The 12780-nt window shown below is 38.2% G+C and overlaps 1 protein-coding gene across 5 annotated transcripts in view; it reads left to right on the top strand.

The window, feature by feature from the left end:
* The window catches only part of LOC127875363 (protein transport protein Sec23A-like), a 37476-nt gene that overhangs the window by 19441 nt on the left and 5255 nt on the right, over positions 1-12780 (top strand). For 3 of the 5 annotated variants that reach the window (XM_052420393.1, XM_052420392.1, XM_052420394.1), the window contains exons 16-20: positions 362-448; positions 775-930; positions 4536-4601; positions 5222-5233; positions 6320-6352. In XM_052420393.1, the coding sequence (XP_052276353.1) occupies positions 362-448; positions 775-930; positions 4536-4601; positions 5222-5233; positions 6320-6352 (354 nt within the window). The remainder of the gene's footprint in view (positions 1-361; positions 449-774; positions 931-4535; positions 4602-5221; positions 5234-6319; positions 6353-12780) is intronic. The other 2 variants (XM_052420395.1, XM_052420396.1) reach the window with 2 other exon arrangements.

Here is a 12780-nt window from a genome sequence, read left to right as displayed (position 1 = left end):
CTTAACACTCATGCAGTAAGCCCAGTGTTCCCAGAATGTGGATCTTTCTATCATTCCACTCCGTACCAATTAGTGTGTGATATGATTTTGAGTTGTGGATCATGTCTTTCTCTCATTCCACTCCGTACCAATTAGTGTGATATGATTTTGAGTTGTGGATCATGTACTTGCATAATTTCAGAGAACAATGAATTGCTTAATCAAGAAAATATAAGTGCATTAAAATATTGCTTATATAATAATAAAAATATACCTTATTGTAAAGAATATTATTAATAACATTTAAATGTGACATAGTTAACAAAAAGATTTAAAAGCATATGTATATTCTTTAAACCTAACTGCTCCCCTTGTGTTTCAGCCTGTGTTACTGGATACCAGCAGTATTCAGCCAGATAGGATCCTGCTTATGGACACATTTTTCCAAATCCTTATCTATCATGGAGAGGTAATTCAAACACACACAAATATATAGAGAATAAAAGTAAAGCTTATGGCCTGTCAATCCAACAATTAAATGAGTCAGTGAATTCATGTCATATATTGAAATGTATAAGAATTTTTTCAAAGATCAACACAATGTTGAAACTAGAGATATAAATTTTAAATGTCCATTTATGAAATAGTACATTTTAAAATACATTCCAAAGTGTTGTGCTATTAAAGAAATATACATCTGAATACATCATCCCCTTGTTTAATACTAAAAAGGAATGTTTTGTCTTTAATATTCTTGACAAGATCAGCTCACTGATTGTGCATTCATGTTTCCAGACAATAGACCAATGGCGGCAGCAGAAATACCAGGACCTGCCAGAGTATGAGAACTTCAAGCAGCTGCTGCAGGCCCCTGTGGATGACGCCCAGGAGATCCTGCAGACCAGGTTCCCCATGCCTCGATACATCGACACTGCTGCTGGTGGCTCACAGGTAAGCTATCCTGTAGGCCAGGTTCCCCATGCCTCGATACATCGACACTGCTGCTGGCGGCTCACAGGTAAGCTATCCTGTAGACCAGGTTCCCCATGCCTTGATACATCGACACTGCTGCTGGCGGCTCACAGGTAAGCTATCCTGTAGACCAGGTTCCCCATGCCTTGATACTGTGAAACCATTTATTTTCGACAGCACAAAATTTCGTCATTTTTATAAAAATAACGATTTCGTCAGCACTTAAATTCGCCGATTTCTGATTTTGAATTTTAAAAAAATGCGTCAGTCAATATCCGATTTGTGTGTAAAACATATTCGCGATCAATCGCTGTTGCGAAAAATCGTGGTACGAATGCGGGAGCACACTTGAGAATCACTGCAGGAGGTGGGGCCTGTTTGTCACATGCCAATTAACTAGTTTTGTTTTCAAGGGACAGTAATGGACCCTCTTAATGTATGCCATTCACACGTTCATTGTTATGATTAGCGCACAAGTGGGATCGAATAACCGTTAACGAGTGTTTGTAACAACGAAGCCAATTGCCAATTAGTCTTATTCTATTATTATAATTGCCATACTGATAACAATCGTACCTTTATCGGCACCAATTAGGGAAGGTGCGAACAATATGGGTTATAACTAGTGTTAGGAAATTATTTTGTCACTTTTCAATAAAGTTTCAAGCGTTTTGCATCGTACATTTTTGATTATTTTAAGAACAGTAATTGGTCTCAAATGTCACTGTTTTTTTTTCAAATAAAATGCTTTTTTATTCTGATATCAACATTGAAATTATAAACTCTATGTGTGTGTTTGTTCTTAAAAAGTAAACTACCGGTATATAAATCAATAATGTCAATAATTTAAAAATAAATAAATTGATACATATAAAATAGTAATAAGTGTGGTTATGGGCAAACAATCAAACAACAAACAGCAATTAAAATATTCTTTATTAATTTGTGATAAATACGCATGTTGATCACACATCGTCATCTTTTCATTTGGTTTATTGTCTTTCATCGGCATTCGCTGCGTGATGGCTAATATGCAACACTCCTGAAAAACACAATGCACCTAATGGGTAATAAAGTTATAAACAATTATCGCTAATTCATTACCATTCTACATAAACGAAGTCAACGCATTCGATACAGCTGTACTGCACACATGTTTTAAAGAAGTGTAACGTGTCAGTTAAGTACCTTGTGTAATCTACATCCTTTTGTGTCAAAACCGGATTAATCTTGATTACGAAACAGCAGTGAATGTGTGCATGGATTATGTTGGAATTTAATGCCTAATGTATACGGTAAAGTTTTAAAATATTGTTCAACTTAGTGTTTGTTTTTGTTCAAACATAGAGCATGATTGTTCGTTAGGATCTTAAATTCGCCGATCGGTCGACTGACGAAATTTATGAAAATTAATGCCTGACGATTAATAATGGTTTCACAGTACATCGACACTGCTGCTGGTGGCTCACAGGTAAGCTATCCTGTAGACCAGGTTCCCCATGCCTCGATACATTGACACTGCTGCTGGCGGCTCACAGGTAAGCTATCCTGTAGACCAGGTTCCCCATGCCTCGATACATCGACACTGCTGCTGGCGGCTCACAGGTAAGCTATCCTGTAGACCAGGTTCCCCATGCCTCGATACATCGACACTGCTGCTGGTGGCTCACAGGTAAGCTATCCTGTAGACCAGGTTCCCCATGCCTCGATGCATCGACACTGCTGCTGGTGGCTCACAGGTAAGCTATCCTGCAGACAAGGTTCCCCATACCTCGATACATCAACACTGCTGCTGGCGGCTCACAGGTAAGCTATCCTGTAGACAAGGTTCCCCATGCCTCGATACATCGACACTGCTGCTGGCGGCTCACAGGTAAGCTATCCTGCAGACCAGGTTCCCCATGCCTCGATACATCAACACTGCTGCTGGCGGCTCACAGGTAAGCTATCCTGTAGACCAGGTTCCCCATGCCTCGATACATCGACACTGCTGCTGGCGGCTCACAGGTAAGCTATCCTGCAGACCAGGTTCCCTATGCCTCGATACATCGACACTGCTGCTGTTGGCTCACAGGTAAGCTATCCTGTAGACCAGGTTCCCTATGCCTCGATATATCGACACTGCTGCTGGCGGCTCACAGGTAAGCTATCCTGTAGACCAGGTTCCCCATACCTCGATACATCGACACTGCTGCTGGCGGCTCACAGGTAAGCTATCCTGTAGACCAGGTTCCCCATGCCTCGATACATCTACACTGCTGCTGGCGGCTCACAGGTAAGCTATCCTGTAGACCAGGTTCCCCATGCCTCGATACATTGACACTGCTGCTGGCGGCTCACAGGTAAGCTATCCTGTAGACCAGGTTCCCCATGCCTCGATACATCGACACTGCTGCTGGCGGCTCACAGGTAAGCTATCCTGTAGACCAGGTTCCCCATACCTTGATACATCGGCACTGCTGCTGGCGGCTCACAGGTAAGCTATCCTGCAGACAAGGTTCCCCATGCCTCGATACATTGACACTGCTGCTGGTGGCTCACAGGTAAGCTATCTTGCAGACCAGGTTCCCCATGCCTCGATACATCGACACTGCTGCTGGCGGCTCACAGGTAAGCTATCCTGCAGACAAGGTTCCCCATACCTCGATACATCGACACTGCTGCTGGCGGCTCACAGGTAAGCTATCCTGTAGACCAGGTTCCCCATGCCTCGATACATCGACACTGCTGCTGGCGGCTCACAGGTAAGCTATCCTGTAGACCAGGTTCCCCATACCTTGATACATCGGCACTGCTGCTGGCGGCTCATAGGTAAGCTATCCTGCAGACCAGGTTCCCCATGCCTGGATACATCGGCACTGCTGCTGGCGGCTCACAGGTAAGCTATCTTGCAGACCAGGTTCCCCATGCCTCGATACATCGACACTGCTGCTGGCGGCTCACAGGTAAGCTATCTTGCAGACCAGGTTCCCCATGCTTGATACATCGACACTGCTGCTGGCGGCTCACAGGTAAGCTATCTTGCAGACCAGGTTCCCCATGCTTGATACATCGGCACTGCTGCTGGCGGCTCACAGGTAAGCTATCCTGCAGACAAGGTTCCCCATGCCTCGATACATCGACACTGCTGCTGCCGGCGCACAGGTAAGCTATCTTGCAGACCAGGTTCCCCATGCTTGATACATCGACACTGCTGCTGGCGGCCCACAGGTAAGCTATCTTGCAGACCAGGTTCCCCATGCTTGATACATAATTACATTAATATTTAAATTCATATTGTCTACAAATAACAATGAAGTAAAACTTGTTTCTTAAACTTGTCAAAGCTGTCAATGATTCAAAAGATCGATAGCACATACACAGTGATTGCAAAAGGAGGGACATCCTTAAAACTAAAAATACCATAAAAGCGGAAAGTGTCGTCTCTGATTAGCCTGTGCGGACTGCACAGGCTAATCTGGGACGACACTTCACGCACATGCATTAAGCCCATTTTTCTCAGAACGCGGCTCATGTAATTCATGAATCAAGAGGCACCCCTATGTTATATATGTGTCATATTACCAGTGTGTCACCTATTCCAGGCTCGCTTCCTGATGGCTCGAGTTAATCCTACCATGACGCACAACAACATGTATGCCTATGGAGGGGTAAGTATCTTTATACTTGAAGCAATGGAGATTCTGAACTTGTTTGAGTGTGTTAGCATTGAATTCTTTGTAAAGAGATCTATTTTGAGTAACATAACCATACTCAATATGCATGCTTAGTAAAGAGCGTCATTGCTTATATCATAGCCTTTAAGTTCTTCATACAATACAGCAGGTTTGTAGCTGTGTATTCATTTCTGCAATACTTAAATGGACGTTAAGCTGATTAACAGTATCTGCTTTGTTAATAAGTCCATACATTTATCATCTTAACTAAATAACCCGAGGCTGATGTGCATAATGATCAGTGCTGCTATCTGGGAAAACCAGGCTGAATGCTGTTATGATAAGTAATGACACTTTCCACTTTTATAGAATTTTCATCCAGAGCAAATCTTTTCTACATTGAAATCCAGTCTAGTTGGAAAGTGTCGTCTCTGATAAATCTTTGTGATTGCACCGGCTAATCTGGGACAAAACTTGAGCAGATAAATAAAGCCTGGCTTTCTCAGAGACTGGCTGATGTATACAAATGTATGACTTCATTAACCCTCCTACTACTTTGTATGTACCTGTGATCCAGTGATATTGATGTTGTTTTATTTTTCATGCAATCTTAGGGAGGAGCAGGGGTCAGTATTTCTGTACATTTTCTACATTCAACTTGGCTTTGGTGTGAAACTGTAGTATCTAATGCAGAAATGTTGAGCAGAGACTTCAGTTACTTGATAGATCCTGAAGATTATCTCTTTGTACTCATTACTAACACAACTATTTTGGGTCTGGGCTGATATAATACTTGCAAAATGTCTACAAATATACATGTACCTTAATCCCAGTCTTTCATACATTAAGATTTCCTTTTGCTTGTAATATTAAATTGTGAACCTTAAATTGTTTTATGTTCTCAGTCACTCGTGGTGTGTCTTGTGTTTATTCTGACTTCAGGGCTGATTCATATCTCTTTGTGTATCAAGTTTTTGCATTTGAGAGTGTGATTATAATAAAATCCTATATCATTACCTTAAGAAAGGCTTAGTATAAGATCACATCTATCTGTCTGAATATTTGGTCTTAATTTTTATTTATAAAAATAATGTATGTGTTTGTGATATCTCCTTGTATAACGTTAACATTCTTTGTCACACTCAGTAGATATTCTTCTAACATAAAGAGCACCTAATTATCTCTAGGCATGCACATTTTCTATCAAACTTTCAAAGCATTTTAGCTTGTTTCATTGTTACAATTCACTACTATTCTGTGCATTTAGCTTAATATTATTACATGTATGTGGTTATGTTAAATGAGGGCTTGTAGCACAATAAAACATGTAATGGCAAATGTTTTTAAAAAAAGATGTTGTTCTAAATTTTAAAATCAATGGCATATCTTTGGCATTTGTTTATTAAAAGGTTTTTGGATACATAAGAAAAAAATAAAACAAAAAACTGTTATAAATGGATTCAACTGTTATTCTATATTGCATTGAGCATTTATCAAATTATTTCAAAGAAAAAATATAAGGTACATAATTGAAGAACTGTTGACAAAATGAAGTTTAAATTTCCTGTTAATTATTTAATACTCTAATAGTAATCATATTTGAGATTTTAAAAAATGATGTCACAATAGTCATAGATTTTAATAATTTTCATATTAAATTTTGTATCACTCCACATGTATGACCGATGCCATAACTGCGCATATGTTGTCAGGTGCCCGTGTTGGGGGGTGCCCCCTCGCAGCAGGTACAGTCTAAACTGCATGTCCAATGTCATTGTCAGACACCCTTGGGTTAGGTTACGCTACACCCTGTTCATCTGTCACATGATGTTTCAATAACATACTTGAGAGAAATTGGCCTTGGCAAGGAATACATGCAATAGCCCTGAAGGCATATGCACATTTTTAGTAAAATATATGTAATATAAACAAAGCTATAAATAGAGAATACTGGGTCGGTGCCGAATAAAGCAAAGTTTATTTTGCGAGGCTTAGAAAATCTGAACCACGAGCCTTGGCGAGTGGTTCAGATTTTCGTGCCGAGCAAGATAAACTTTGCTTAATTCGGCACCGACCTAGTATTTGATTTATCCCATCAATTTTCTTATTCGTAAATTATTTCTTTCAAAATAGAATAGGAAAATCGAACTAGACGGAAAATCCCAAAGATATTTTAAGCAAACATTGTTTCATTATTTTAATCGTGTTGAGCCTAATACATTACAAAAAGATCAGTAACTAACCTGTTTTTCTGTTTATCATACCTCTACGTCCCCGATTTTTAAGAAATAATGAAAAAAAGACACTAAACAACTGCATCTTTAGCGTGAAACAACATGAATTGTGTCGTATACGTCATACGACACAATGACGTCAAGAGTACGCGCACTTAATATTTGTAAATAATGTTTATTTGCTTTTTGAGTTGCATTATGTGCTAAAAATATATTACATCTAGGTATCAAATTGTTTGTTTTGTTGAATCTGATTCGATTTTACTAAAAATGATAACTTTATAGTTGATTCCGAGTAATATGAACATTCTTCGCGTGACAGCTATATTTCAGCACTGCTGAAATAGAGGAAAATTTATTCCACAGTGGTTTATTTCTACAATGCACGTCTGATGATGGGATAAAAGTTGTTGTAGTAACTGTTATCCTCAATATGATCTGAATATCCTATGTCTATATTGAAACGGTCCTGGGCACAGGTATGATAGCATGAGGGTAAAAAGCCTTGATAGGGTTAAAACAATTAGATGTTCACTGTGAATGTGAAATATTTTTTCCAGGAACTCAAGAGTCTGTTAAAATAATTAATTTTGTTTCACACTATTTTGTTTATTTTTCATTGGGTAGTTTTAAAACTAATCCAGGACCATAGCAATAGTGCAACAAACATTCACAAATATTGAATATCGACAAGTGTAATACAATTTCTGTTATGTCTTAGCTTATTGGTAACCTCAATTAAAAAGTTCAACATGGTATGATTCATGGAAAGGGTGACAGTAGGTGTGCCACTCCTGGGTGTGTGACATGCTCTTGGTGATGGTTGGGAAACATAGCGGTTTTGGTACATAGCAGGGTTGTCATTATCTTAGGGGATTTAGCTAAGCTCTTATGTGATATAACCTACATTTTGTATCACAGTTCCTAAAACATTGACTCAATGAAACAATTAGTTTGATTGGCAAAAAGTTGCTAATGACAGCCCTGCTTTATGGCAATCCTTAGTGGGTATCCCTAGAAAAGGTTTAAGTGATTTACATTAAAGTTTGAATGTGGTAGAACAACTTATTGGAGTTGTTTTAATGATGATAGATGACATAGGGATAGGTTAAAAGATACATGTATTTTTTTCTTGCAGATTGTGTGTAGGTTCTTTCCCTTTGAAGTTTTCTCTTAGTTTAACATTTTAAATAAATAATGAAGTTTGGGAGACACATGTTTAATGCGTACATTTTTATGTAAAAGTTATAGGTGCTTGAATCAAACTAGAATCTGTGTATGGTTGTTATTTGTAGTTTTTCAGAAATTTAAAAGGAAAAAGCCATCTCTTTTTTTTAGCTCACCTGAGCTCAATGTTCTCATGGTGAGCTTTTGTGATCGCCTTTTGTGCCGTGTGAGTCGTGCGGCGTCAATATTTGCCTTGTTAACATTCTAGAGGCCACATTTATTGTCCAATCTTCATGAAATTTGGTCAGAAGATTGGTCTCAATATATCTTGGATGAGTTCGAAAATGGTAACGTTTGCTTGAAAACATGGCTGCCAAGGGGCAGGGCATTTTTCCCTATATGGCTATAGTCAAACCTTGTTAACACTCTAAGAGGCCACATTTATTGTCCAATGGATGAGAACGAAAATGGTTCTGGGTGCTTTCAAAACATGGCCACCAGGGGGCGGGGAATTTTTCCTTATTTGGCTATATATGGCAACAAATAGACTAGAAATAGTGCTGAAAATGGTGTTTTTTTCTGGATCCTGCGATAACTTTAAAAGTTCTTAATACAGTAGATTCCACTTAATTGAATATCGGATAATCGAATAATTCGGTTAATTGAGTAGAAATTGAAAACACCAATCCATTTGCATCTCTTCCCGTTGTAAAAACTCCACATATTCTGATAGGAAATATGGCGTATTTCGGTTAATTGAATAGCCAATTTTATATTGCACACTATAATCCACACTATAATCCAGCAAAGAATGTCACAAATCTCCAAGGATACGCATGGTATCGACGATTTTGACAGACCCGCTCAATGGACTGCCTTTGTTTTCATTTCACACCATGCATGTATGCAGCGTCTGTCAAGCGTCACGTGACTAACAGGTGTAGTATGCAAGCAAGTACAATGCAAACACTGGAGTCTTAGGTGTGAAGTCAGGTGCAAACTTTCGAATGCAAACTGTCGAGTAACACACTTCAACAGTTTGTTCAGGGCTCGACATTAACGGTAGTCCGACTGTCCGGGACAACCAAATTGTTTGACCGGACAAGTAAATAAAGAATCAGCTAGTCCGACGGGACAAGTGGTCGTTATTATTTAATAACTTAAAAAAATGCCTTTAAATCCGTTATTTATGTGGAGAAAAAACGCATCGTATCGAAGTATGAGCGTCCTAGAAATTGGTCCGTATTACTTTTTTTGTTGAATTCTCAAATGCGCATAATTAAATTTGTAATCTGAAACACTCTTCCCAATTTAATTTTTACTCGACGTTATCACATTCTTCAAATAAACTGTACAGTGGGTTTTAATCCTTTCTCTAGAGAAAAGCGCGCGCAAATTATTCCCTACATGTACAACACCACGTCAAACGCATGGAAAGCTAGCGTGTATTAAATTTCCGTTAAATGTTTCGTGGTGAATTTTAACAGAATGCTATCACGAATGATTTGGAATTTGAAATTTCCTGAAAATTAATTGCAAATCAAACATGCTGTATCTTTATCGCTACGGTCGTTTACATAAGTCATTATTGAAACAGTTATTGTACTGTATACTGATGCAACAGAAAATCTGGACGAAACTGGATTAAGTGTTGGGTGTTGTGAAAACACGCTTAGCGGTTCTACTGATGTATTGTGTAGACTGCGATGTTTCAACAAAAGAGATAAAAAAGCTGCTTTTGGGTCAGGAGGAGTGGAATTTTTTTCTACTTGACAGACGGGACAAGTGGCTTCAAAAGTAAATGTCGAGCCCTGTTGTTGTCGCTTAGAAACAATCAAAAAGTGTGTTGCTGTTTAGAAACAAACTGTTGACGTGTCTTGCTCGACAGTTTGCAATAGGTGATGGAATGTTACACTATATTCTCAGTTCGTGTTTATAAACCTACACAACTGCGTCACAGAAATCATATCTCAACATGATGTCGAACAATCGCAAACGCGCACATTTGTCAAAACACCGCAGTCTTAACACTGCTGATCATGTTTTCACAATAACCAAAATTAAATCCAGTATTGACCAGATTTTCCGGTAAATCAGTACACAGTACCTTATCTGTTTCAATACTAAACTACCTGAAAGAGCGTAATGTCAAAGATACAGCATTCTCCTCGCTACAAAGTTTTCCTTCGACGTGTATAATACACCCACGCTAATTTTCGCGCGCTTTTTACCAGAACAATACATGAGCAATAGATGTTGCTAGCGTAAGCCTTGGGTAAGCAATAAAATAAAAAAGGGAAAAATCATTACACGCACCGTATGGCGTTACATTGTACATTGCTGCATAGTTTTCGCTAGCTTTTTGTTGGGGGCAAAGGAAATACATGTGGACGTTTTATTTAAAGCTAGAAAGTGTGTTTTGGATTACAAAATTTGTATTCTCATTTGGGAATCCAACAAAACATATATATTATATTTATAATGGATTCAATTTTTAATTCCAATATTAACTTTTTTTAAACGCTTTATGTGTCGAAACGATGTTTTGATTATGCATGAAAAGCACAATTTCCAGGGGGATTACACCCGGTTAGTGATAACATTGGAAATATAACGTATTCCGTATAATTGAATACTCCTGATAATTCAATATTCGGACGTGACAAATGGGCTATTCAATTAAGCGAAATCTACTGTATTTTTATAGTTTTGTCTCCGTCCGTCAGTCCGTCCATCACACTTTTCTGGATCCTGCGATAACTTGAAAATGTTCTTAATTTTTTTTCATGAAACGTGGAATATGGATAGATGGCAATGTGGACATTATGCACGTCATTTCATTTTGTTCCTACGTCAAAAATTGTGGTTGCTATGGCAACAAATAGACTAGAAATAGTGCTGAAAATGTTTTTTTTTCTTGATCCTGTGATAACTTTGAACGTTCTTAATATTTGTTCATGAAACTTGCAACATGGATAGATGGCAATGGGGACATTATGCACGTCATTTCATTTTGTTCCTACGTCAAAAATTGTGGTTGCTATGGCAACAAATAGACTAGAAATAGTGCTAAAAATGGTTTTTTTCTGGATCAAGCGATAACTTTAAAAGTTCTTAATATTTTTTCATGAAACTTGGAACATGGATAGATGGCAATATGGACATTATGCACGTCATTTCATTTTGATCCTACATCAAAAATTGTGGTTGCTATGGAAACAAATTAAAAAAATGTTCTGACAATGGTGAAATTTCTGACAATGGTGGAGCCGGTAGGGGACTTTCATTGCCTGGCGATAGTCTTGATCCTTATATAGCTATATTAAAACCTTGTTAAAACTCGAGATGCCACATTTATTGTCTGATGTTCATGAAACTTGGTCAGAAGATTTGTCCCAATGATATCTTGGACAAGTCCAAAAATCTTTCCATTTGGTAAAAAAATTAATGCCACCAGGGGATGGTGCATTTTTCCTTATATGGCTATTGTAAAAACTTGTTAACACTCTCAAAGTCACATGTATTGTCCAATCTGCATCAAACTTGGTCAGAATATTTGTTTTAACAATTTCTTGGATGTGTACAAAAATGGTTCTGGTCTGTTGACAAACGTGGCCGCCAGGGTGTTCACTATTCATAAAAAGTCGGTTAGAACATTTGTTCTAATGACATCTTGGGCTGCACAGACCAGGTCAGTTCCTTTGAATCTCAGGTGAGCGACTTATCTACATAATATTGGTGTGTAGTCTTTGGTAGTACACGCATTGTATATGGCCTTGCAACACTGGGAGGATTCTTTGTAAATTATAGTGGAGCCTGTATGGATGTTGGGTTACTGATTTACTTTTAACCATTAAAGCTTTTCTGATGACTGAATCTTGAGAGTCTTCACAGTTTGAATACCTTTCATGACTCTGTACTGCCTTACTACCAGATATTCCCTTATAAATGGTCCATTTACTTAACATTTTCCTGCAAGGTGGGAGGACGAGTGAAAGTAATTAAATTCTAATGTACCTATGTAACCACTTTAAGAGAAACTGAATAATTTTTAACTCATCTATTTTTTTTAAACAATTATGAACTATTGCTTTCACCTTGACGTCGGCGTCGGATTAAGTTTTGCGTTTAGGTCCACTTTTCTCAGAAAGTATCAATGCTATTGCATTCAAACTTGGTACACTTACTTACTATCATGAGGGGACTGGGCAGGCAAAGTTAGATAACTCTGGCGTGCATTTTTACAGAATTATGCGCCCTTTTTATACTTAGAAAATTGAAAATTTTGGTTAAGTTTTGTGTTTAGGTCCATTTTATTCCTTAAGTATCAAAGCTATTGCTTTCATACTTGCAACACTTACTAACTATCATAAGGGGACTCTGCAGGCAAAGTAATGTAACTCTGACTGGCAACATGACAGAATTATGTGCCCTTTTTATACTTAGAAAATTGAAAATTTGGTTAAGTTTTGTGTTTAGGTCCACTTTATTCCTACAGTATCAAAGCTATTGCTTTCATACTTGCAACACTTATTAACTATCATAAGGGGACTGTTCAGGCAAAGTTATGTAACTCTGACTAGCATTTGGACGGAATTATGGGCCCTTTATACTTAGAAAAATTAAAATTTGGTTAAGTTTTGTGTTTTGGTCCACTTTACCCCTAAAGTATCATAGATATTGCTTTCATACTTGGAACACTCGCAAACTATCATAAGGGTACAGTAAAAGGACAAGTTGCATAACTCTGGTTTTTACGGAATTATGGCCCT

This window comes from Dreissena polymorpha, chromosome 3, assembly GCF_020536995.1.
Source record: "Dreissena polymorpha isolate Duluth1 chromosome 3, UMN_Dpol_1.0, whole genome shotgun sequence".
Classification (NCBI taxonomy): Eukaryota; Metazoa; Mollusca; class Bivalvia; order Myida; family Dreissenidae; genus Dreissena; species Dreissena polymorpha.
Note: the sequence above shows the minus strand (reverse complement) of the source record. Positions and strands in the feature narration are given on the sequence as shown.